This window comes from Nanorana parkeri, unplaced genomic scaffold, assembly GCF_000935625.1.
Source record: "Nanorana parkeri isolate BGI_ZX_2015 unplaced genomic scaffold, ASM93562v1 scaffold385, whole genome shotgun sequence".
Lineage (NCBI taxonomy): Eukaryota > Metazoa > Chordata > Amphibia > Anura > Dicroglossidae > Nanorana > Nanorana parkeri.
The window spans coordinates 20240-44809 of record NW_017306653.1 but is presented as its reverse complement, the minus strand read 5'-3'; the positions used below and the strand labels follow the sequence as shown (position 1 = coordinate 44809).

Below are 24570 nucleotides of genomic sequence, written 5' to 3'. Positions count from 1 at the left end.
GATACAATAATGAACACTTTTAAAATAGCTTATTCTGTGTGATTTATGCTCTTCTATCATTTTTGTATTTTTACTTTATGTACAGTGGAAGATTCTTGAGGGCAGGTTTAGTGTGCAGGTTTTTACAAGGCAAAATCAATAACTAATCTCAGAGATACAAGGGAAAAAAAAGCCTTCAAATATGGGGGTTGATTTACCAACGGAGGGATTTTTTTCCACTATATACAATGAATCCTCAGAATGGAATTTAAAGGAGAACTATGGGATTAGGGCTTTTCCCCATAGTTCTCCTTAGGGGAACGGGAGGACACAAATTAGCGTCCTCCCGTCACCCTAAGCTCAGTATACCGCAAGTTACAGCTCACGGTATGCTGAGACTCTGCAGCTGAAGCGGATCCCGACAATTATGTCTGGATCCGCCCAGCTGCATGAGTGACAGCTGGCTATGCCTATCTAGAGGCAGAGTCAGCTGTACCCACCCCCTCCCCCGTCTGTTCCGCCAGTCAGCGCTGGAGGATCGGAGCGGGGAGGGGGAATCCAGTCCAGGATTGAGAAGTGAGCGAACGCCGGTATGTGTTCGCTCACCTCCCGATCTACTGAGCCGACCTGTGACAGTCTCATTGTCACAGGTCGGCTAGAACTATGAGGTGAGTGAAAAGCACTCACCTCATAGTTCTCCTTTAAAGTGGAATCCTGTAGACATGTAAATTTCATTTTGCTCCAAATGGATGTTATTTGCACAAATTTTGATAATTTGGAAATTCCAAATGCGAACGAATGCGAATGTCCTTTTAACAAAAATATGGATCTGTTAAAATTTAGTTCAAAACTAAACTAAATAGGACATGTGACTGTTCTCTGAACAATTTAAATGTTTTTTTTCTTGGATGTTGGGGGTTGCATTGCAGGCACGGTCATGTGACTTCCTGTTGTGGATCTTTCCAAAATGAAAATTCGGACGGATACGAAATCCAAATAACAAACTGAATCAATTTTCGGAGCTGTAATTTGAAAATCGGAAAAAAATTAAAATCTGTATTGATCCAAAATGAAACTCATTTTTTGTGGGGGTTACATGTCTAGAATCCTGACCATTTGTTAAGTTTTGGATGGCATGAGGGAAAATTAAAATCTTAGCAAGGCTTTTTTTTTATTGCTCTCTGGGTTCCTGTTGGGGAGATCTGCCCTCACTTCCTGTCCTAGGACCAATGCCAAAATACAACCCTAGTCCCCGTTCACATCTAGAGGTTTTGTCACTCAAAGCTAAGCGCAACAAAACGCACAAGGCAAGGAATCTCATTCATTTCTATGGCCCCTTTTCACAGATGAGCATTTTGTCACAAGCAGAACAATGCCCGTCGCTGTAAAAAATTACATGAGCTACTTTTTGGCAGATTATAGCGGTTTCTGGTCCCATAGACTTTAATGGGAAAACTTGTGCAACAAAACACGGGAGAAAACACTCAGGTGTTAACAGGGGCCATATAAATGAATAGGATTCCTTGTCTTAAGCTTTTTGTCCTACTTAGCCTTGAGGGACAAAATGCCTAGGTGTGAACGGAGCCTAACAACAGACCACAGCTGTATAATAAGTAATTCTAGAAATCCCTATGGCCTTGTTTCTAAAAGCACTTTCTCTAATAAATATATGCTTTTAGCAGTGCAACCTTGTCAAGTCATAACTGTTGGAAATAAAGCTTCCCTGCCATCTCTTTGAGTTTTAGTTTAGTTTTAATCAGCTACATACATTCCAGGTGCATTAGAACATTGTGCAAAGTCTTACGGTTTGTTTTCCTTAGAAAGCAGCCACATCCCAAGTAGAAGAGCCTGTCCACGGCCAGCATGCTGCAGAAAAGGACACTTGCTCTCCACGTGGAAGCAGTAATCTAGATATCTCCAATCAGAAGGGATAATAAGCTTAGCCAATTGCGGAACTATAGGTCTGGCTCAGCAGGGGAGTGTCAGACCACGACAGAGAGACCACCACTGATTGCTCCAGACCACAACAGCTGGTTAATTCACACAGAATAAATCTACATTGCTGGGTGAGTAGCTATGCATTTTTTTTTAATTAGGCATAATCGGGAACTTGGCTCTACATACAATATCCTTGACTCTTAATAATTCACTGTAGTGCAATAGTCTTACTTTATTAGCTAATGCCGAAGAGAAGTATTTCATAATTAAACTTGCTTGTCATTTTGTCAGGGTGCCCCTTGGCACTGTCATTACACTTCAGCTGTTCACCTTGTGCTTTTATTTTGCAAGCACCTTTATCACCTCAAGGATTTTGTGAAATAAACAATCCAGCCTTTATTTGTTTTGCCAAATTCACAAATGCAAGCAAACAAGCCATGAGGAAAGGACTAGAAATGAGAGCAAGATCAACAAATGTCAGGTCGGCTGGCTTTTCATCACGTTCTCCTTGTTATCATTCCTCCAGGGCCCATTCTCAGGTGTCGGCACAGGAGCTGGACTCCAATAATTATAATTTGTCACATAATATAGATATTACAGTATGTCAGCCTCAAAAGTCCTGGGCATAGAAGCAGAGATTTGTTTTGGCAAATTATTATTATTATTATTACTATTATTACTGCAGTAATACCTCGGTTCACAAATGCTTCTGTTCGCAAATAATTCGGTTCGCGAACATGAAGTTCAGCAAAATTCTGTTTTGCGAACTCCAAATCGGGTGGCGAACACGACCGCGGCTCTGACACGTGGGTGTGGCTTCCTCTAGTCGAGATTGCGGTCGCAGACAGACCTGCGCACGCTTTTTTGTGTGCTTTCTAGCACATACAGTACTGTACAGTATTATTCAATCCAGCATGGCTCCAAAGAAAGTGCAGAGCAAGCATGGAGGTAAAAAGAAAGTGCAGAGCAGTAATGAATTTACATATGGTTCAGAACGGATTAACCTCATTTACATTGAACCCTATGGGAAAATCTGATTCTGTTCGCGACCCAAATCGGTTCACGACCACGTTCGTAGGGCTCAGAATGGATTAACCTTATTTACATTGAAACTTATGGGGAAATTTGATTTGGTTCGCGACCAATTCAGTTCACGACCAGAATAGTGGAACGAATTAAGTTCATGAACAGCAGCACCACTGTATTTTAATACTATCAGCACCTGATGTCATTTTCATTATATTATCATTGACATGAAAAATTTGGTTAAACATGAGGTTCAGGCTTACAGTAAGTAAGAATAAATTCAATATATGTGTTTGTGTATACTTATAGTTCTATTTAACTCTACAAGTAGCCTCTAATGCTTTGATTTATTCTCTTGGTGTAAAATACCTGGTAAACCTGCTAGTTCCCCTTCAATGTTGTTTCGAACTGATCATGGCAAGCACCAAAAAAGATCCATGCTGGTGTGGTTAGTTTGCATTGCTTGGACTGATCAATGAATACAAGGCACTTTCTCATTGGGCGAGGTGGAGATCATGTTGTCATCCTTCTCTCCTCTTCACCGTGTCCAATCACAAAACACCTTGTATTGTAATATTCAATAAATACAACATCATGGGCAATATAGCCATGATGGAGCTTAAGAGCATAACAAATATTTATTTATTTCCTACGCCTCCGCTCCATCTAGTGGCCATAATGCAGTATTTGCCAAATATTACATTTAAACTGAAAAGAAAATATACTAAAAGTTTTGCTTTTTGCCTCCATTTGCATAGAACAAACGTTCACAGAGATTCTCAGGGCGAATGTTCAACACGTGTGCATAAGTACCACTAATTGCCCAACATTCCCCAACATTTATGGGTTCCATTTTGGCAAATGCCAAAATAGAACCCATATAACATATAATCCAAAATTATAGATTAAAAAACAGTGCTACATTCACTTATAAAATAAGGGAAAATAAGATGTCCATGTCAGTCTTCTACTGCCAGTTAAAGGAATGTAGATAATCGTTTGAGTAAAGAAGAGGACCAACAGGGGAGAAAACGAAACTGACCCTCTGTTGGTTTAGGGGTCAGTTTAATCTGGTGAGTTGCTCTGATCACATAGTTAAAGGTTTTTGGTTTGAAGAACATCATTGCCAAGGGAGGTCACAGATAACAAATGACTTTTTATGCAATATTTGGACACTTTTTTTTTAGATTCCTGGAGGCGGACTGCCTGAGCACATGGCAATTCCTGAGTATTTATGCACTCCCCCAGCATGCGCCACTGGCCATAAAACTACTAGTGATTGGCTGGTAAGGCCCAGGCACTCCTAATGTTCCCCTATTGGCTGTCCCACTGTCAGGAACCAGAACACCCCCAGGTGGCGCTGGAGCAGATCCTGCATTTCTAGTGCTCACCTGCAGGTGTCTCTGGGCAGTCAGTGGCTGTCTGGGACCTGAGCGCCTCCAGGTGGCACTGTGATGCTGGAACCAGGACCTGCAGCTCCAGGGCTCACCTGCAGTTGTCTCTGCAATTAGGCACCACCTGCTGATGATCTGGGAGGGTATTTAATCCCTCCCTGCAGTAACCCTGGTACTACAGTATTGTCGCCATTTCCTGTATACTGTGACCTGATTTCTGCATCCTGGTGCCCCCTTGTACCCTGGCCATTGCTCCGTGGCTCCCCTTGTGTTGCCGTGCTCCCCAGATTTCACTTGTCCTTTAGTATCTGGTTTTGTTGTTTGCATTTAGTTGGTTATTGTTTGATACTTGTGGGTGTTGGTGGGGTTGTTTGTGGTTACTTGATTTCGGTGTGCCTAATAAACTGTGTGCTCATAAACATTGTCTGGTGTGGTCACACATTTGGTCCTCCCGTAGAGATACCTGTACGCGGTGTGGGGACACCCGTGCACGGTATCTCTGACACCCACTCTGTGGCAGGGTCAAGCCCCACACGCAATTAGGTGCAATCAAGCAGAACACCTAGAATTAACCAAATTATACCAGACTACTAATCAGCCAGACTGATTACAGTGCTAGCAACACTAAATTTACATAGCCACACCACTTAGGATGGAAGGAGTAACACATATGCAGCTGCTTTTGGACAGAGTGCAAGTGGCCCAAGGGGCCCTTAAGCATTCACATGGTTCTCACAATTGTCTGAATAGGGCCCAACATTTTGTTACCGATGTCCATTGAAATGGACCCCAGTACTGCACAGGCCTTTGACCATAATATATTAAAATTTTCAGTTCTGACAAGAGTATACCTTTAAAACATAATGTAAGTTTATGGCTTCATATAAATCTTGGCAAATTTTACTTATAACCTTTTAAGCAAAGTAAAATGCTGTAAAGGTTTACTGGTTTCATTACACTAAGAAATAATCTTAGAAGCTAAATCAGACAATAGGGCATTGTTCTCCGGCATAGCCTCGACATTAAGGGTGCAGATTATATTAGTGAAAATTACATTTCCTCTGTTTCTGAAAATATATTGTATCTTGGATTGTACGACTCTCCTGGCTATCTCCACTGCCTAAAGTGTCTACTGGGGTATGGAAATGAAGAGCGGCTGTGTGCAATTCACACTCTCCTGATTAGTATCACTGAATTAAAGATAAAAACCCATTTTCTTCTTGCAATCCTTACAGTAAAGCTTAAACCTTAACTCAATCAATGAGCTAATAACAAGCTGAATGCTCAGGATTAAGCAGTGCCGGTGATTCAAGGCTCCAATTTGCTTTATTTTTAGGCAATGGAGGAGGAAGAATGAAGAAAAAAAAATCTTAGAACAACATTTAACAAGCAGAGAAATTAAAGTGCTAAAATCAATCACAAATTATACTCTAGAGTAAGCCAAATTGAAGTTCTTGGCACTTGACAGGTAACAAGAAAAGTCATGAAAGTTAATCAGTTTGCAGGTTGGCAATCAATATACCCTATTACTGTATATACCATGTGTCCTTGGAGGAAGAAAGGAGCAAGCCTGCTGTTGGTCTAATTTAGCTTCATCACCAAACAACCTAAAGGATTCTGATTAAAGTGCTTAATATGTAGGTTTATGATGTTATTTTTTTTGTGTGTGGGGACCTTGTCTCCACTTCAGAGGGAGATCAATTCCACCTGAATCAGAATGATTTGCATTGAATGGATGTTCCCACTGTTCCCCAATTCTGTGAACTGGTAAAGGGGTCCTTTGAACGCCTTAAAGGTTCCCTGGTGGTAAGACTCTTTAAAAAGAATAATGTTTCTTCATGAGATCACCTCCTTGGAACATGCCTAATGCCAGATTTAGCTCAGTGATTAAGGAGTCACCCCTGGATCTTGAGCACTTGCTGACATTAATGTAAGAGTAAATAATCCTCTGTCTTAGTATACTACAGTTCATTGGGGTAAATGTAAGCCTTTACTCCACTAAACCAGCGGCAGACAGCACTTTCAAATTTGCCAAGTCTATAGCCAGTATAAGGGTAGGAGTAAAGCTCACTAGGCTGTCAATTACAAATCCTGGTCCAGTCACCCACCTCCCTGATGTCATTAGATGGAGCTGGATATACTATAGGACTAGATATTTTCTATGGTGGATCACAGGAAATAAATTCAAGTTAGTAACAAGAGATATAATGAAACAATTCTAGAGAATGCTGGAGGAAATTAGCGAATCAATGTAACAATTACCACTATGGGATTCCTTGGAGTGGAAACATGGAAAAGGCTGCTGACCCCTGGTTTATAAATTAAGCTGAAGTTACATTTAAGCTGACCATACCTGGGGAAATTTTTTAATCAAATGCAACCACTTTCAACAACATAAAAAAAAAATGACTGCAAGTAAACAGAAGAATCTAAGCAATCTACCATCAACAAGATCGATCAACCACAAGAATTCAAGATTCAAACTGGGCAATAAATTGAAAGCTTCCATACAGTACACTGCTGACACTGTCCTTCCTTCTGGAGGGGGCCTACTTTCTTTCCCATGGTCACTGTGTCTGTGTCTGTGTCAAGATCACTCCCGTAATGGACTACAATCGCAATGCAAATTAGAAATCTAAATGTGACTCCGCGCCTGCAAACCTGACAAGGAACAGCCCCCCTGGGTCCCTGACACTACTTTACAAAACACAGGAACCATGGAGAATAAAAGTAGCCACCCTCCAGAAGGATCTGATGACATGAGGATCTACAGCTGAGTGATACACAAATACGTTACATTTTTGTTATGTTACTTGAATGCATTTTAAAGATTTAACTCCTGAGTTTAGTGTCACTTTAAATTGAAATTGAATCAAAAACAGGAAAAAAACAACTATAACAGATTATTCAAATCAATCGAATTTTCACACCCAGTTTGATGAGTGCAATTTCGAACCATTTGTTGCAGTCAATCAAAATCATCATGTTAAACAAAACATGGATTTTTAGGGGGTGATTTACTAACCTAAACACACGCACGCACTAGGTGCGTGTGATTTTTACACAGCAAAACGTATTTATCAACCAAAAAGTTTCTAAAAGCATATTTCCACTAATGCCATATATGGAAAAATCATGCACATGATGCATAAATAATGCTGCTTCACAGTTTAGACAAAAATGGTTAGCTCATGCATTTACATTCCTGCATTCATCAACGCAAGCAACACAACGTAGAGCTAATTTACACAACATCACCTTGCAAATTCATGCTTGGCTTTGCACAAACACACCTGCTGGGTGTGTACACACTACAAAGGTGTTTAGATTCCAGCCATAGATCATGCTGGGAGGGAACACACTACAGAGGTGTATACATGTTCGTGGTGTGTTTATAAGGTTAGTAAATCAACCCCTTAGAGTTTGGTTAGTTTGTCAAATTGCAACAAGCATTTCCAGCATAAGGCCTCATTCACACTGCTAAGAGCCGGCCTGTGCAGATCCATGTGGCATGCATGGCCACATCGGGCCGCTCCCGAGAAGGACAGGTGCTGCATGTGTTTGTACACAGCAGCCTGTTCTTCTCGATGGGAGTATGCGGTCGTATGCCGCCATATGCTGACTTGAACTGCACATCCGTGCAGGTGCGAGTGTTTGTGCTCGGACGCATACAGGATCCATCCTGCCTGCATATGAGTACAGACAACCGCACAGATGTACAGCTCGGGTGAGCATACGTCCACGTACTCCCATAGAGAAGAACGGCCTGCTGCGTCGAACACACGCAGCACCTGTCCTTCCCGGGACCGCCCGATACATCTGTGCATGCCGCACGGATCTGTACGGGCCAGCTCTCAGCAGTGTGAATGATGCCTTAATGTAACTTCAGCTTTTGAGAAATTTCAACCACTTTGAACCAGCTAACAATCACTCAAAAATTAGACAAATAGAGACAACCAACTTTCAACAATTTTAAACTCTACTACACCAAGTTACTGACAGGCTGCATTTTCTATCATTCATTACTGAAGGGAACTTACCCCTTATCTTCTTCTCCATATACAGTATATGTTCACTACCTCCTGGTACACCAGTGGTGCAAAAGAGTCAATGAGCATCAGCCCGTTGAAATTAACTACCCATGCTCTTTATGGCACACCTTTTAAAACACTTCCCCAACCCTAAAGGATGTAGAGGCTGCTAGTAGCACTGGATGGACCCATACTCTTGTTGACTCTTTATCCACAGAGGCTTGCTGCTCTAGCCCATATGCATGGTATACTTGGCTCATAACCTGGGCATCTTAAACAAAAAATCTAAAAAAAATAAAACCTATACAGTATTCATTACATGCTTAGATTCTATTGTCACCTGTTTTTGATTTCTCTTTTCCCTTAGCGTCAGCCACTTATTATCAGTTTTATTATGTATTTTAATTATTTTTCTGGCTGCTTTTATATTGCTATTTCGGCTTGGATCTCCTGTTATTTCATTACACATTTTCAGCATTATTGTTGCTTTCTATGGCCTTGCTGTTTCTTTCTCCTGGTGTCTCCACAGAGATCTATTTCTCACTACCACAGAGTCAAACATATTTACAATTTTTAAATCAACAGAATTCTAGTTATTAAAAGAACATTCATTCCTAAATATTAATAGGAGATGCTACCTAAATTGGAGTATTAAATGGATACTGGCAGCTGGAATCACCAAAATTAAAAATGTACTGAGCTTTGATTCCCATAACCCTCTATTATTGGCAACATGAGACTGCTGCTTTGTAGTTCCTTAGCAGTCCTGAAAGAGAATAAAACTGCCATGCCATGTATACTAGCACCGCAATCTTTCCAAGAATCCCCATGTTCCTGGAAACACAAACTTGACTTTGCTAGCATCATCCTCTCAAATCTGACTGCCCGTGGCTAAAGAAAAATAAAATGGCTGGTATTGATATAGAGGTCCAGAAGGGTAAGTTGTAGCCCCTTGGTAAATCAACATAAAAAAAAACCCCACCAAAAGCTCCCCCCCCTTTTTTGGGGGGGTCCCCCCCTCCCCCCTGTGTGAGCACTGTGGAACAGGACATTTCTCTCAAACTCTCTGGTAAATCAAAATAACTGACTCTTCAAGTACCTGTAAACTAACTTGTGTATCTCAAACAATTGCCATTTTTTTAAATAAAATGGTTTCAAATTTGTAATCCTTCTTTGCACCACTAATGTAGGCCCTTTACAGCCACATCCTGTCTCTATGCAATCCAGCAATGGCTGCATGGAATTTTTTTGGGGTGTGTCTTCTAATGGTGACAACAGTAGACCCAAGCCTGTGCAGCGTGTGTCAGTGTTAGTAGTTTCCGTTGGGAGAGCTTTTGACAGTGTGACAACACAGGAGAGACAGGTCACCCTATATCAGGATCTGCCTGAACAGAGATCTTCATGGCAGGAAGTGAGTGAATAGTTCATTTCATTAAATCAAAATATTTGGTGGAAAAATAAGAAAGGCTACACATAGTCTAATTTGAAAGTTTTAAAGGAGAACTATGGGGTCAGTGCTTTTCCCCATAGTTCTCTTAGGGGGCACGGGAGGACAAAAACTAGCGTCCTCCCATGACCCAAAGCTCAGTATATTGCGAGCTACAGCTCGCAGTATACTGAGACCGACGCAGCCGGGACGTATCCCGACATTACTGTCGAGATCCACCAAGCTGCGTGAGTGACAGCGAGCTCTGCCTATCTAGAGGCAGAGCTAGCTGTGTCCACCCTCTCCCCCCCCTCCGTTCCTCCAGTCAGCGCTGGAGGATAGGAGCGGGGAGGGGGGGAATCCCTACATGGAGCGGTGACTGACAATCACGGCTCTCTGCAGGGAGACGATCATTAAGTGATTGAGTGACTGTATGTGTTCGCTCACTTCCCGATCTATTGAGCCGACGTGTGACAGTTTCATTGCCACACGTCGGCTCGAACTATGAGGATGAGTGATTTTCACTCACCTCATAGTTTTCCTTTTAAATCAACTTTTGCCTTTAAAAAAAAAAAAAGTTTGCATGAAATTGAATTGTTCACAAAAGTCTTCCATTTGTTAAGTAGTCCAAGCTACCAACAAAATAAAAAATTGCAGTGGGAATTGGTTGAAAAAAGGCTTATGAATGACATTGTAACGGCGGTTTTGATTGATCTGCAGTATCGTTTTTTTTTAATGAGAACCAATGTAATCTTCCAAAATTGTCACAAAATTGCCAAGCATATGGCCAGTCTAAGTGTGTAAAAGAGACGCTGCTTCAGAAAGTTTCAGTCATCAGAAAAACAACTTTGCAGCCAAATTCAGAGACTCTCCATCTGTGCATTATTGGAATAATAGGAATACATCTAATTTTATGCCCGTCCTAACAGTCTTATTAAATAGTTCCAGTGCTTACACCATGCCCTGTTTCCAACCAGCTTGAGCCACCTTATTAAAACAGTTCAATAACCAATGAGACAAGAATTATGGAAAGGAACTTAACGTAAGCATCGGAGGATGGAGGTAGAAAATTGACGCTGAGCTGCAGAAAGCCTAGGATGGAAAATATTCTAAATGAAATAAGAAGAATTAAGGATGAGCAGGCTTTTCACAGAGCGATGCTGCCGAATTTTTTAAACTGAGGGAATATGGTTGTGTTGCCATAATCAGCAATCAGTTTCAAGCTGTGGATTTTTAAAAATGGCTTAGCATCAGGTATTTTCTTCATGATAAGTGCTTGCATACTAAGTAAAGTTTTGAGGGGGTTCATTTATAATAGAAAGTGTCTCTAGAGGGCACTGACAAAACTCTCCTACACTTGCCAGCTCCATCCAGGGGTGCTAGTGGCGCATACCGTGCGGTACTTTTATAAATTAACGCCTAAGTGTAACATTTCCCGGCATTTATTATCACCCATAGAGATCACAGTACCCCTCCCCTCTCAAGACCTTTCTTTCCATTAGGATGGTGCTATCTTCGTTCAACAACCATCCGGCCTTACAACAACCATCCACTTCCTGGACTTAAGGCCCATTCACACCACATCCATCCAGATCATCTCCAGACCAGACCAGACCAGATTGTTTCCGAACCCAAAATGCATCCTAATGTATCCCTATGGTATTTCTGGCCTCTGTTCACACCAGCATAGTCCGTTCCAGACCAGACCAGACCAGAATAATACAGCATGTCTCATTTTGTCTGGTCTGGAATGCACTGGAACTGCGGGCAGGTTCACACCATTTTCCGAACCAGATCTGGACCAGATTTGGTCCGGAAGATGGTATGAACCTGCCCTTAGAGATGACACAATCAAGTATGTACTGGGTTTTTCACAATTCTGACACAAATCAGCCCTGGCTGTAGCCTCTTACCTTTTGACTTGCTACAATGTTACAATGTTGCAGTCTGAGCAATGGAGGAGAGGAGACTTAGGAAATGCTAGAATCAGCAGACTGATGACACCATCTCAGCCTGGGCAAAGTCACTTTCTGAAGTTCAAGGATGAGTTTTTATTGATAAAAAGTGGAGCACTTTTTGAAAAATGATACTGTTGCTGTACATTGTAACATGGCAGGAATGTATTTGTGGATACTTCTAAAGGTAATGAAAAGTGCACTTTGAAGTTAGTAAATAGAAGCCAACTTCTAAATGAGGCACACAGTTGACTTTCCTCCTTTAGTAAAATATTTTTTTCTTAGTTTCTTCTTTTTTTGACAACCACAATTCCATGTGCCACATAAGTTATCCTGAAGCTTATTTATGCAGCTGTGTTACTAAAAGTGACACTAAACAGAGACTTAAAGTTAAGGTGACACTAAACTCAGGAGTTAAATCTTAAAAATACATTCAAGTACCCTAACTATTAACAACAATGTATCTTATTTGTGTATCACTCGGCTGTAGATCCTCAAATCATCTCTGAATTGGTGCTGACACTGTCCTTCCTTCTGGAGGGGGGCTACTTTTGTTCCCCATGGTCCCTGTGTGTGTTGTAAAGTAGTCACCGCTCCAAGCTCACTCCTGTGATGGACTAGAATCTCAATACAAATTAGAATATTAAACATGAGCCTGGAGCGGTGACTACTTTACATCACACACAGGGACCATGGGGAACAAATGTAGCCACCCTCCAGAAGGAAGGACAGTGTCAGCGCCAATTCAGAGAGGATTTGAGGATCTACAGCCGAGTGATACACAAATAAGATACATTATCGTTAATAGTTAGAGTACATGAATGCATTTTTAAGATTTAACTACTGAATTTAGTGTCACATTAACTGTCTGAGCTTACTTCTTACCCACAACGAAAGTCCCCACAATCAGTTTGGATGTGCTGCATTTTATAAGGTTATATTCTTCCTAAAATTTAATTAAACAATTGCATATCTAAGAGGATATTGGATATGCATTTAGTATTATTTTAAACTCAGAGCTGCAGCAATCTTGGCCTGCTGGTTAGGTGACCTGTGATGTCCAAGATTTCACTATTCCCATTAAATAGTTGAAGGTGACCCAAACGTGACTCCAGAGACCAAAATCAAGCTTTTTATAGCAAAGAGGCCCTGAATTTGAGGCCCATGGGCTCATATATATGTCTTGAATTATTTCCTGTTGCCACCTTCTTGGCATAAAGAGCAACTGAAGCCAAATTTTATTTTTTTTGCTTTGGATAGAGTGAAGAGATATTAGAACCCCTGTTAGGTTTTTATTGTTGTCTGTATCCCCATTAGGGAATTGGTCCTGGTTACCATTATCACTGAAAGTCCCAAACTTTGAGTTTTCACCAGAACAGGAATAGAAGAGAAATCTTCAAATGGGGGAACTAATTTTGATGAGCCTGCTGGCCACCAGGGATTTCCCTCACTTTGGAGGGATTTCCTCTTACTTCCTGTTGTGGCTATTAGACAGGAAGCGAAGGGAAATACACCAATAGGAGACAGATGGTAGACATGTGCGATTCGTTTTGTTCCAAATCAAAACATACAAATTTTCAGAAATTTGGACACATCCGAATTTCTGAATCCCAATGCATTTGAATGTGTCCAAATCCAAATTTCAATTTTCGAATTTCAGATCCCGTACAAATTTCATTCAAAACCTAAACTGAATTGGACATGTGGCTTTTCTGGATAATCATATGTTTTTTTTTCGCTTTAATGCATCCAAATGGGTCTGAGCACAATTTTTTGTTACTGCAACATGGGAGCCATATACAGTATATACAAATAATACTAAAGCTGAGGCTCCTAGACCCAAAGAGCATTTGGGATCCGAATTTCTGAATTGCATTGGGGAGCTCCTGAATGCCATTCGGGTCTGGGAGCCTCAGCTTTAGTATTATATGTATATGGCTCCAGGATCCGAATGGCATTTGGGAGCTCCCGATTGCAATTTGCAAATGCGGATCCTGAATGCCATTCGGGTCTGGGAGCCTCAGATTTAGTATTATATGTATATATGGTTTTCTGTGGCATTCACAACGAATATTCGTAAACTCATCCGAAACGAACGAAAATTCGGATTTTATCCGAATCTGAAACCCAAACCGAATTGAATTTCAGATCCGAAATAACGAAATATCCAAACCGAACCAAATTTTTCTGTAGCTTACATGTCTAATAGATGGCAAAAAAATGGCAGGGGTTATAATACTCTCTTACTCTATCCAAAACTAAACAAAATGGCTTATGTTCTCCTTTAAGGCTTGTATTAATGCATTTAAAGAAAATATATCTATTACATAAATAATTATACATATGTTAGCTATATTACATAAAGTACCAAAGTATGTGATAGAAATAATCTTATTCTCTTATTCTTAGTTTGTATATAGTTCATATTTTGAACAAGTAAAAGTGTGCTTTTTAGAAGGCTCTGAATAAACTGGCCTTGAACCGCTTTCACTTGTTCACAGCTGCATTCTTGTATCATTAAAACTGTGGTTTCTTATCTCATTAGTAGTAGCCACCTGTGTGACCGCTCTATGACCCATGGTAGCATTTATTAATTTATATACACGTGCATGATTTCTATTGGTTTATGCTCTGCCATCCATTTCTAAGACTTGTATATATATATTCCTTGTTTTACAATAAACCTTTGAATATAATCGTGAATACACAACTTGGTGTGACTCTTTATTCCCAAGTACTTGTCTGAAGTTGGCAGCATGATCGTATCCCAGGGAACTCTAAAATTGGAAACCTAACAGTATGTAAACATCAAATACTGGAGTTTAGGTGTGTCCAGTAAAGGGGAAAACCCCGCAAAAGTCACTAATAATTTAGCACAAACTGCAAACATTGCGTGTTGGCCCTGCCCACTCTTATTCTGCTGACCAGGTACTGTCCCACGAGGAGTTTATGGTTATCACAGCTCCATTGCTAGTCCTGAAAAGAGAAGACAAGGGAGCTCAAGGTGGCTCTGTAGCACTTCATCACATTTCCCTTTGTGTTTGTTAATTCTGAAATTGCCACACTAGAGAAACAGAGATGAGAAAATAATCCCGGTAATTATGATTTTGTCATCTCTCCAGTGGAATCATAAATCAACCCATATTGGTCTGAGCTTCCGAAAGTTGACTGTTTATTTTGTGAGACTTTGATGTATGCACGCGGCTTCATCTCGCAGAACTTCCACAGCAAGATAAATGAGATCATTAAGCACCCGCGTCTGAGGAACATGAACTGACTCCGATGCGCTGTGGAATAACTGATCTTCACCCGCTCTTGCCCAGAAATGTCATGAGTGGAGCTGCAACTCTCTCTCTGTTCAAATACAAAACTTTTGAAGAATTTTGGAACAAGTTAAAGGGCAGCTAACAAGAAAGTTCTCTCAGAGCTCCACCCACTCCATGGCAAGATTCTCCCCTCCCCTTGCATTTAATTTCCTTTTTCTTTTACTGTGCTTATTGATTTTACTAATTTTTTTTATCTCCTGTGTCTCCTAATTAAGAGTTGACTCCTAACTCACATTTCTTTTTCCTCTATACATTTTGTTTATTTTTTACTTTTACTCAGTTTTTCTCTTCTATGACTCATAACTTACTTTTAACATTTACGGGGTTATTCACAAAGCTGTCGAAGGCAGCCGAGTGAATAATCCAGCCGAAGTGAGCAGAACAACGTTCGGCTATTCCATTCGGTTCAGTACGGCTGAAATCAGCCATGCATTGGCTGCCTTTGGCTACACTTTGGTCAGCTGAATATGCTCTGCATGTTCGGCTAAGCCGAAGTGCAGAAGGACTTCGACTCAGCCGACCCAACATCTGGATCGGCTGAGCAGAAGCTCCAGCAGCTCCCTCGGCTCCTACGTGAATAAACCCCTTAGTGTAACTCACATTTATTTATTAGGATTAGGGTTTTTGCTAAGCTGCTTATTTATTTTACTCAATTTTATTATCGGTCATATCTTAAAATAGACCTCTACCCCCTTTCACTAATAATTACACTAGTGTGCAGCTCTGCATGCTGATATGAAATCATATTACATTTATTAGTTAAACTAACATATTTTTCTTCTACTTACAATTACTGTTTTTCCACTTCCTGGTCCTCTTGAGCATTGATGATGTAATCTGTGCCCAAGCATTGCATCCTGGGAAGGTTACATTAGCAGAGCATTGCTGGGAAATCCCATCTGTAATCTCACGAGATGTCAGGGAAAGGCATTTTCCTCCCCTGAGATGATGGGCATGGTCACATGTCCTAGTCACATGTACCAGAATTCCAGGAAGTAAAGGGAGATATATAAATCTGCCCTTAGTAAAAATGGCCACTGTGAGAAGAATAGGGGGGCAGGATAATGTATGCAAAGAATAAAAAGCCGGCAATTATATAGAAGTATCTGTTTCTAGATTGTCATAACTAAACATTTCTAAAGGTGTATTTGTTGTCATTTTAAAGATATGGGTAATGTTCCTCTTTAACTCACAGACAGCTATGAACTCATATTACATTTTAATACTGTTTATTTATCTTTATTTTATAAATCAATTTTTTATCACGTGTAGCTCTTCTCCAACATTTGTCTCCTAATTTATATTTCAATCTTTCTCTTTTTTAATTCTGTTTATATTACTCCGTTTTCATCGCCTGTGTTTTTAAACTTGCAGTTAACTCTTAATTCACATTTTATTTTTTAATTCTGTTTTTCTTTTTCATTTTATATTTTATCTTGTGTCTCTTGACTCATATTTTAATTCCCTTTTTTTTTTAAATGCTTTATTTGTTTTACTCAGTTTTCATTTCCTGCGTCTCCTAACTCACATTTAACTTTTAACTCTCTTTAATGTTCCCCTCTCTTTTTTATCAATATTTTTTTCTAAACTATTATCTCCTGTGTCTCCTAATTTACATAGCGGAACTGATTTACTAAATGAGAAGAGACTGTTGACTTAGCAAAGTGAATGTACACTGAACTTACTAAATATAGTAGTAAAGTTGTATTAATTTTAGCCACCCAATCATGTACAAGAAAAAAATAATTGTACTTAAATTTTGCATGCACGTTATGTAAATTAAAGTGATACTAAATTTAGGAGTTAAACCTTAAAATACATTCAAGTACCTTAACTATTAAAAAATAGTATCTTATTTGTGTATCACTCGGCTGTACATCCTCAAATCATCTCTGAATTGGTGCTGACATTGTCCTTCCTTCTGGAGGGGGGCTACGTTTGTTTCCCATGGTCCCTGTGTGTGTTGTAGAGTAGTCACCGCTCCAAGCTCGCTCCGGTGATGGACTACAATCTCAATACAAATTTGTAAACTAAACATGAGATTGTAGTTCCATCCCGGGAGCGAGCTTGGAGCGGTGACTACTCTACAACACACACAGGGACCATGGGGAACAAAAGTAGCCCCCCTCCAGAAGGAAGGACAGTGTCAGCACCAATTCAGAGATGATTTGAGGATCTACAGCCGAGTGATACACAAATAAGACACATTTTTTTTAATTGCTAAGGTACTTGAATGTATTTTTAAGATTTAACTCCTGAGTTTAGTGTCACCTTAACTTTAAGTCTCTGTGTTCCTTTGTGATGTATTCATAATTAACCAATTAATTAATATTAGAGATTGAGAGTGCAAAAACAGAAAGGAAACATATTTTAATTACTTAATAAACTGTAAAAAAAAAGATATTTACCCTCTTGTATTATTGTTCCCCTTACAAATATGAATAAAGGAGAAAGAATCCTGAGTCAGATCTTCCCTTTAAAAAGAAAACCTAATTAGTGGCCGGGGATGAAACGGTTAATTTTGTTTGACTTCACCAAGACATTGAGGAAAATGAAATTCAAGCTCAGCCTTTCACTTTGAAAGAAGAGAAGGCTATGCAATATTTACAATTGGGGAATCTGTCCGTGATGAGCAAATTAAGATTTAAATTATGAATTAATTGGAATTTAAATTGGTGTAAAATGTGGCTGCCAATCTGAATAGAATGGAGATTTGTAATCAGGATTATCCTCCGCAGTGCAGTCCAAGAAAATGATATTGTCTGAAAGAAGTTATTATTGCAACTTTTTATTGTGTCTTTATGTACTCTACAAGGAATCACATGTGGGCATTTTTTTTTCAATGTTACCACGATTCTCTTGCAAGCTTCTGAAATGTTACAGCGCTGTATGTAATGCCCAAAGAGAATTCTGATACACAATCAATTTTCGCAGGACAATACAGAACAGTCAAAATAATACCAATGCATAAAGCCAATGGTACACAGCCATTAATATAAACTGCCTCCAACATTATGCAAAAACCTAACTCCAAGCAAAAATCTCTTAAACCTATCCCCAATTACAGGATTGTAACTACAGAGCCCCATAGCAAAAATGTGACAGGGGCCCCCCCAAAAAACCTCTCTGTGCTGTAAATAATAATTCCAAGACCCCCAAAGACTCCTCCTGTGCATCTGAAGTCATCTCTACACTGTAGACTTTACGGGGAATTAGGGCTATCATCAACTGCAACCACTCCAACCCTTAAAGGAGAACTATGAGGTGAGTGAAAGCCACTCACCCTCATAGTTCGAGCCGACGTGTGACAATGAAACTGTCACACTTTGGCTCAATAGATCGGGAATTGAACGAACACATACTGTTGCTCGCTCACTTCTCTATCATCTCCCTGCAGAGAGCAGTGACTGTCACTCACGGCTCCCCACAGGAATTTCCCCCTCCCCACTCCGATCCTCCAGTGCTGACTGGAGGAACGGACGGGAGTGGGGGCGGGTACAGCTGACTCTGCCTCTAGATAGGCAGAGCCCGCTGTCACTCACGCAGCTGGGTGGATCTCAACAGTAATGTCGGGATCCATCCCAGTCTCGATGGTCTCAGTATATCGCGAGCTGTAGCTTGCGATATACTGAGCTTTGGGTCATGGAAGGACGCTAGTTTATGTCCTCACCCCACAGTTCTCTTTTAATGATCCAGTACTGAATTATCTTCACATATTCTATTTTTAATTTGCTTCGACAACCTAATGGGGCCCCCTTCCACCCCCAAGCTCCATAGTAGCCGCCTTGGCTGCTAAGGCTATACAGTAGTTAAGCTGCTGCCCCTTTCCCATGAAAAGTCCCAGAGAAGTAACCTTCCAAAGCTCCAGCACGGCACACCTTTGTTCTTGGGTCACCACTCCTCTTGGGGGGAAAGATTCCCAGCATCATTGAACCCACTTCCTGAGAGCCCAGGGCATTAAAGGTTACATGTCCTCCCACCTTGATTAGCAAGCTCGGCCCAATCTTTGTTTCCAAGTACATTCAACACAGCGGCCTCAAACTCAATTCACTCAGGGGCCACCAGACAATTTTTCTTTCTCCCATGGGGGACACTTGCCAAATTTCATACTTCACACACAGATACGCACACATAGAAATATATACAAACGGAAATGTGCACAACCCCACAACCAGAAGTACAAACACTAATATACACACAACATGGCCATCACACCTTTAAGTTTAGGTGTGATTAGGGATTCCTGCAGCAGGAATCCCTAATGGGCCATTTACATGTGGCAGCTGTCACCGATTCAAGTTCAGGCGACAGCCGCTGCATGTAAACACCAGCACATGTAATGATATGTTTCACAGGAACTGTGCACTGGCACAGCCAGCATCAGCTATGCGGTATGCATCTGACAGAGATGCAGACCAAGTAGCAGCTCCCGCAAGTCTGGTATGCATGCCTGGCTTGTCAGCTGGCTGCGGGCCACATAGTAACAGTTCAGGGGCCGCAATTGGCCTGCGGGCCAGTACTTTGAGACCCTTATTTAACACATCTTCTTTAGGATTGGTTCCACTGTCACAATAAATGGTATACGCTACTATGGCCTTTCTCATCCAGGGTGCTGTGGCACCCCGGTGTGCCTTCTAGCTTCCCAAGGGGTGCCTCAAAATGCTGTGGTAGTGGAAATGTGATGTTAAGAGGGGAATGAAGACTAATGTGAAGTTGGCTCCTGATATAAAGAGGGAACTCTTGATTTAAAGGGGGCCCTTCGATGTGAAGGGGGAAAACTAAATCTATGAATTTTAGACTGGGGTGCCTCAAAATGTGTTATACTTTTAATGGGTGCTGTGACTAAAAAAAAGGTTGAGAAAGGCTGCTCTAGAATACTGTAATTTCTGTAAATAATATTCCAAATACATATAAAAAAAATCATAATATAACAGGGGATTCATAGCTATCTTTTGTAGACGCTGTTATCCTGTCGGTTTACAGATTTTGTTTTCCGTCACCAAACTTTAACCTGTTCTGTTTACCTACTCAACATTAGCTAAGTGTTTAAGAATTCTTTATTCTTGCCGTTTCAATTCCCGTCATTGTTTTCACAGGTGGCACTTCACGTAAGCAAAGATAAATTCTATACAAAATGGAAGAAAATGTGGATTCTGTCCTCGTAGTTAACAAAACAATGACTAAAAGGCAAGGGCGATGCTGCTTTTTCAAGGACATATCCTTCATCTGCAATTCAGTGGCATTAATTCTAATCTACCGTCTTTCCGCCAAACTAAAGACAATGGTGTCGATTTTCTAAACGCAAATAGGCTGTTTACTTTGCAAATGGAATTTACCCTAAGGTTAGCACATGTGGTGAAAATTAAATTTGCAAAGTATACCCAACCGCATACAAGAAACATTTAGAAAAAAAAAATGTTTTTTACTTGCACGTGTTTGGATGATGGAAGTCAGCAGAACTTCACCTTATTCACAAAGCTATGGGAAAAATTCCCTTGCAACAAACTTTAGTAAATCAACCGCATCAAGTCTTCTTGGGGAAAGAAAACACTTGTTATCTGTTGGGTCCCTGTGCTTCTAATAGTTATACACAGCAAGAAGAATTTAAAAAAATAGAACCTGTGATGGGGTACACTTCTTCCCCAGCATTATAGGACAGGTCTAATATACATTTTGAAAAAAATATATAAAAAACCTTCTATCATAGACCAATAGGAGCTCTCTCTGTCCTGTGTTTTATGTGTCAAGTCAGGTTGATGCAAAGGTGGTGGAGGGCACAGACACGGCATGGTTTTCCATGCTGTATATGTTATATGGGAAATATATTATATTCATATTCTTTATTACTATGTTCAGTTCTAAGAAGCATGTTTACTATATGTTTTGCTGTTGTTTTTTTAACAGATACATTTATATTGCTGACATTTATTTCACTCAGTACTTGCATCAACACACCCCTTCCCTTCTCTTAGCAAAGATGGAAAAAAAATTTAATAGTAGATCTAAATACTGCCAAGTCAACATTTGCTTGATGAAGAGAAGACTCCAAAAATGGGAGAAGAAAAAATGAAAAAAAAAAAAGTCCTAGGAGAGGTCTGACTATGCGTAAATATTTTGCAGCGTGGAGATTAAAAAAAAAGTATTACATTTGATGTTGCACACATCAGGAGACGCTGCCTTGCTACTCCAAGTGTCCGCTAACACCATCCTAACAAACTGGCCAGATTAGAGCTATAAAACACGTTGATGGTGTTATATGTATGTATCCTTCATTAAATAAAGATTTATTGACAACCGATGAAAGACCTTGGCTCTATCTGATTTGGCCTGTAGTCGCTGCTGACCTATCCTTTGTCTTTTTGGGGCATTTTCACAATACCCTCCAAGTCAACATTGTGTATAATAACAACTGCCATGGAATTGTTTTTTTTAATGTAAAATAGTGTTTTAACCTTTTTCTATATCCTATCCACTGGCCCAATAACCAAAACAATGTATGCATCCTTGCTGTTTTGTTATACCGTATATATGTTATTTTCTGTCAGATTTTATATGCACATGTCCTGAAAAAGACAAAATGTGGATGGTGCAAACAATTTTAAATTTAATAAATGTAACTTGTTTTCCAACATTCCAACGTTTTTGTTTGCCGTCCTATTGCAATCCTTCTCATACACACCTAATATCTTCCTTTATTTGCACACGTCCTGTAAACATTGCTGACGAAAACCACAAAATACATTGATGGCTCAAACCTAGTATCTTCCTTATAAGAGTCATTGGGGTTGATTTACTAACCTTTTAAACACACCACGAACGTGTATACACCTCTGTAGTGTGTTCCCTCCCAGCATGATCTATGGGAGGAATCGAAACACCTTTGTAGTGTGTACACACCCAGCAGGTGTGTTGTGCAAAGCCCTGCAATGAATTGCAAGGTAATGTGGTGTAAATTAGCTCTATGTTATGTTGCTTGCGTTGATGAATGCAGGAATGTAAATGCATGAGCTAAACATTTTTGTCTAAACTGTGAAGCAGCATTATATATGCATCATGTGCATGATTTTTCCATATATGGCATTAGTGGAAATATGCTTTTAGAGACTTTTTGGTTGATAAATACGTTTTGCTGTGTGAAAATCACACACACCTGGTGTGTGTGTGTGTGTTTAGGTTAGTAAATCACCCCCATTATGTATGTGGTTGGGGCTCTGCTAGGCATTCATTTCTAGGAACTGAATAGGTCATACATAACAATATAATCAACATCAACATTGGAAAATGCAGAAAACTTGTGTTTCATACCGGAGTTTTTCTTTTGTTTGTAGATCTGAACTTGAATTTTCAACTTGAAATTTTAAGAGCATTAAGGTGACATTGTTCAAGTTTCAAACTTCATCATGTCAAGACAAGTCAAATAGCTACAATATTTGAGTGACATACCCAAACCTACTGAGACTGCAGAAGTCCTGCAAGGTCCGTTAAATAACACAGCTCTCCGGGATTAAAGTCAAAATATATCAGAGGCACAAAGCAAATGGGTTTTCTAAAAAAAAAAAACTGAGCTCTTACCTTGCATTGTTTCGTACAGAAACAGTAAGCACATTTTGCACAATGTCTTGCTCTTTTCTCATGTAGTTTATTATCCTAAAAAGACTTTTGCAAACGGGGAAGAAGTTTTTCCTTAAATATAATTGGTCTTTTCTAAAAGTATAAAATATAAATATACTTTACCTGTAGATGAGAACTTCATCATCTGAGCAATTGTACTGAAGCTGGTACATTTTAACTTTTGGGGCAGACTTGCTTACTGACCACTTAACCAAAGCTGTGGTAGTCGTCACTTCCGACACTACGACAGCTTTCTCTGGCTGAGTCTTAACTTCTCCTCTGTTGGATTTGCTGGAGCTGGTGATGTCAGAAAGCCTTGATTTAGGTGGTGCAGCTCGGCCGGTGCCATTGCTGAGATGTGGCAACTGAACAATGGACAACTCAACAGGGGCCGTCAACTCGCCCGCAGCATTTGCAGCTATGCAGGTAAAGGTTCCATAATCCTTGGATGTGGTTATTGAAATATCTAAAGTTCCATTGTCATAGACTGCTGTTCTTGAAGAATTGCCAATTAAGCGACCATCGGGGGCAACCCAATGTATGACCGGGGCAGGATCTCCAACAGCTTTACACTTTAGAGATGCAGTCTGTCCTTCAAGGACAAGCAGCTTCTGAGTGTGTTGGGTAATCAAAGGTGGTTCACAAATAAATTCCTCTTCGCGTACATACCAAAAATACCTTCCTTTTAGAGCAGAGGGCGAAGCGCATGTCTCCATGTCATCTTCCCTCTCAAGCCTTCGAAGCCACAGAAGCTCACAGTTACAATGCAGTGGGTTTCCCCCAAAGCTGAGTGACAAGGGAGGAAGAAAAGGCGTTGCAGAAGTCATTGATGTTTGTGACCTTGCAAATATTGGATCAGGAGGTAGTTTTTGTAGCCTGTTCGAAGTCAAATCAAGCCTGGCCAACTTGTTCAGGTCCTGAAATGTACCCTCTGTAATATAGGATAGAAGATTGTGGTCCAAACTTATCTGATGTAGATTAATCATCCGTCTGACGGCATCCCAAGGAACAGTTTTGAGATTATTGTAAGAAAGGTCAAGATCTTCCAAAGTTTGTAGAATATCTTCAAATGCATCTTCTGCGATACTGCTCAGTTGGTTATTATTCATAATCAGATGCTGAAGATTGATTAGCCCTCTAAATATGTCATCTCCAAGGCTGGTCATCCTGTTAGCATCTAAATGCAAAGATCGAAGGCTCTCTAGGTCAATAAAAGAAAAAGGTTGGATATAACTGATGGTGTTTCTAGACAAAGTCAGGTCAACGAGACCAGTCATGTTGGCAAAATCGTGCCGATGGATGCTTATGATAAAATTTCCCCCAAGTCGAAGTTCAACTGTCCTTCGGTCAATGTCTGCTGGTACAAATAGTAATCCTTTTGAAGGACACAATGTTCCCAGGGATTCTGACAGGTTTTGACACACACAGTATTTTGGACATGAGTTGACCACTACTGTCATTCCAAATACCAGAAGACCGCAGAGGATTTTTTCCATTGTAAGTCAGGCAGAGATACCTGCAATGAGAAAGAAACAATTCTATTAATGTGCCATAGATTACCTTGGCAGTCATTATGTTCTGTGAAATATTTTGTTCCAAATGCTTTTATCAACACATCTCTTTCTCAACAAAATTCTTTGGCCATTTCATAACATCAAAGAAATAATAATATAGTTTACAGTGTGATCTGAATACAAATGAGTAAATCAGTTTGCTAGAAACTGAAATTCCATAAATACTCTCCACAGGATTTTGGCATCTTAAAGCGACACTGTCATTAAAATAAATGTGTAAAATAAACAGTTCCCTGCAAAGATAACATTGAATGCTCACCTTTTTGTTTTTACTTTAAAGAGTTAGTTCCCCTTTTCACAAAAAAATTAA

At 40.1% G+C, this 24570-nt stretch overlaps 1 protein-coding gene across 3 annotated transcripts in view; it reads right to left on the bottom strand.

Annotated features, from left to right (window-relative positions):
* The window catches only part of LRFN2 (leucine rich repeat and fibronectin type III domain containing 2), a 93610-nt gene extending 69404 nt beyond the window's left edge, over positions 1-24206 (bottom strand). For all 3 annotated transcript variants that reach the window (XM_018559254.1, XM_018559253.1, XM_018559255.1), the window contains exon 1: positions 22810-24206. In XM_018559254.1, coding sequence (XP_018414756.1) covers positions 22810-24182 — 1373 coding nt within the window. In that variant the 5' untranslated portion in view covers positions 24183-24206. The remainder of the gene's footprint in view (positions 1-22809) is intronic.
* Positions 24207-24570: the final 364 nt, after the last annotated feature.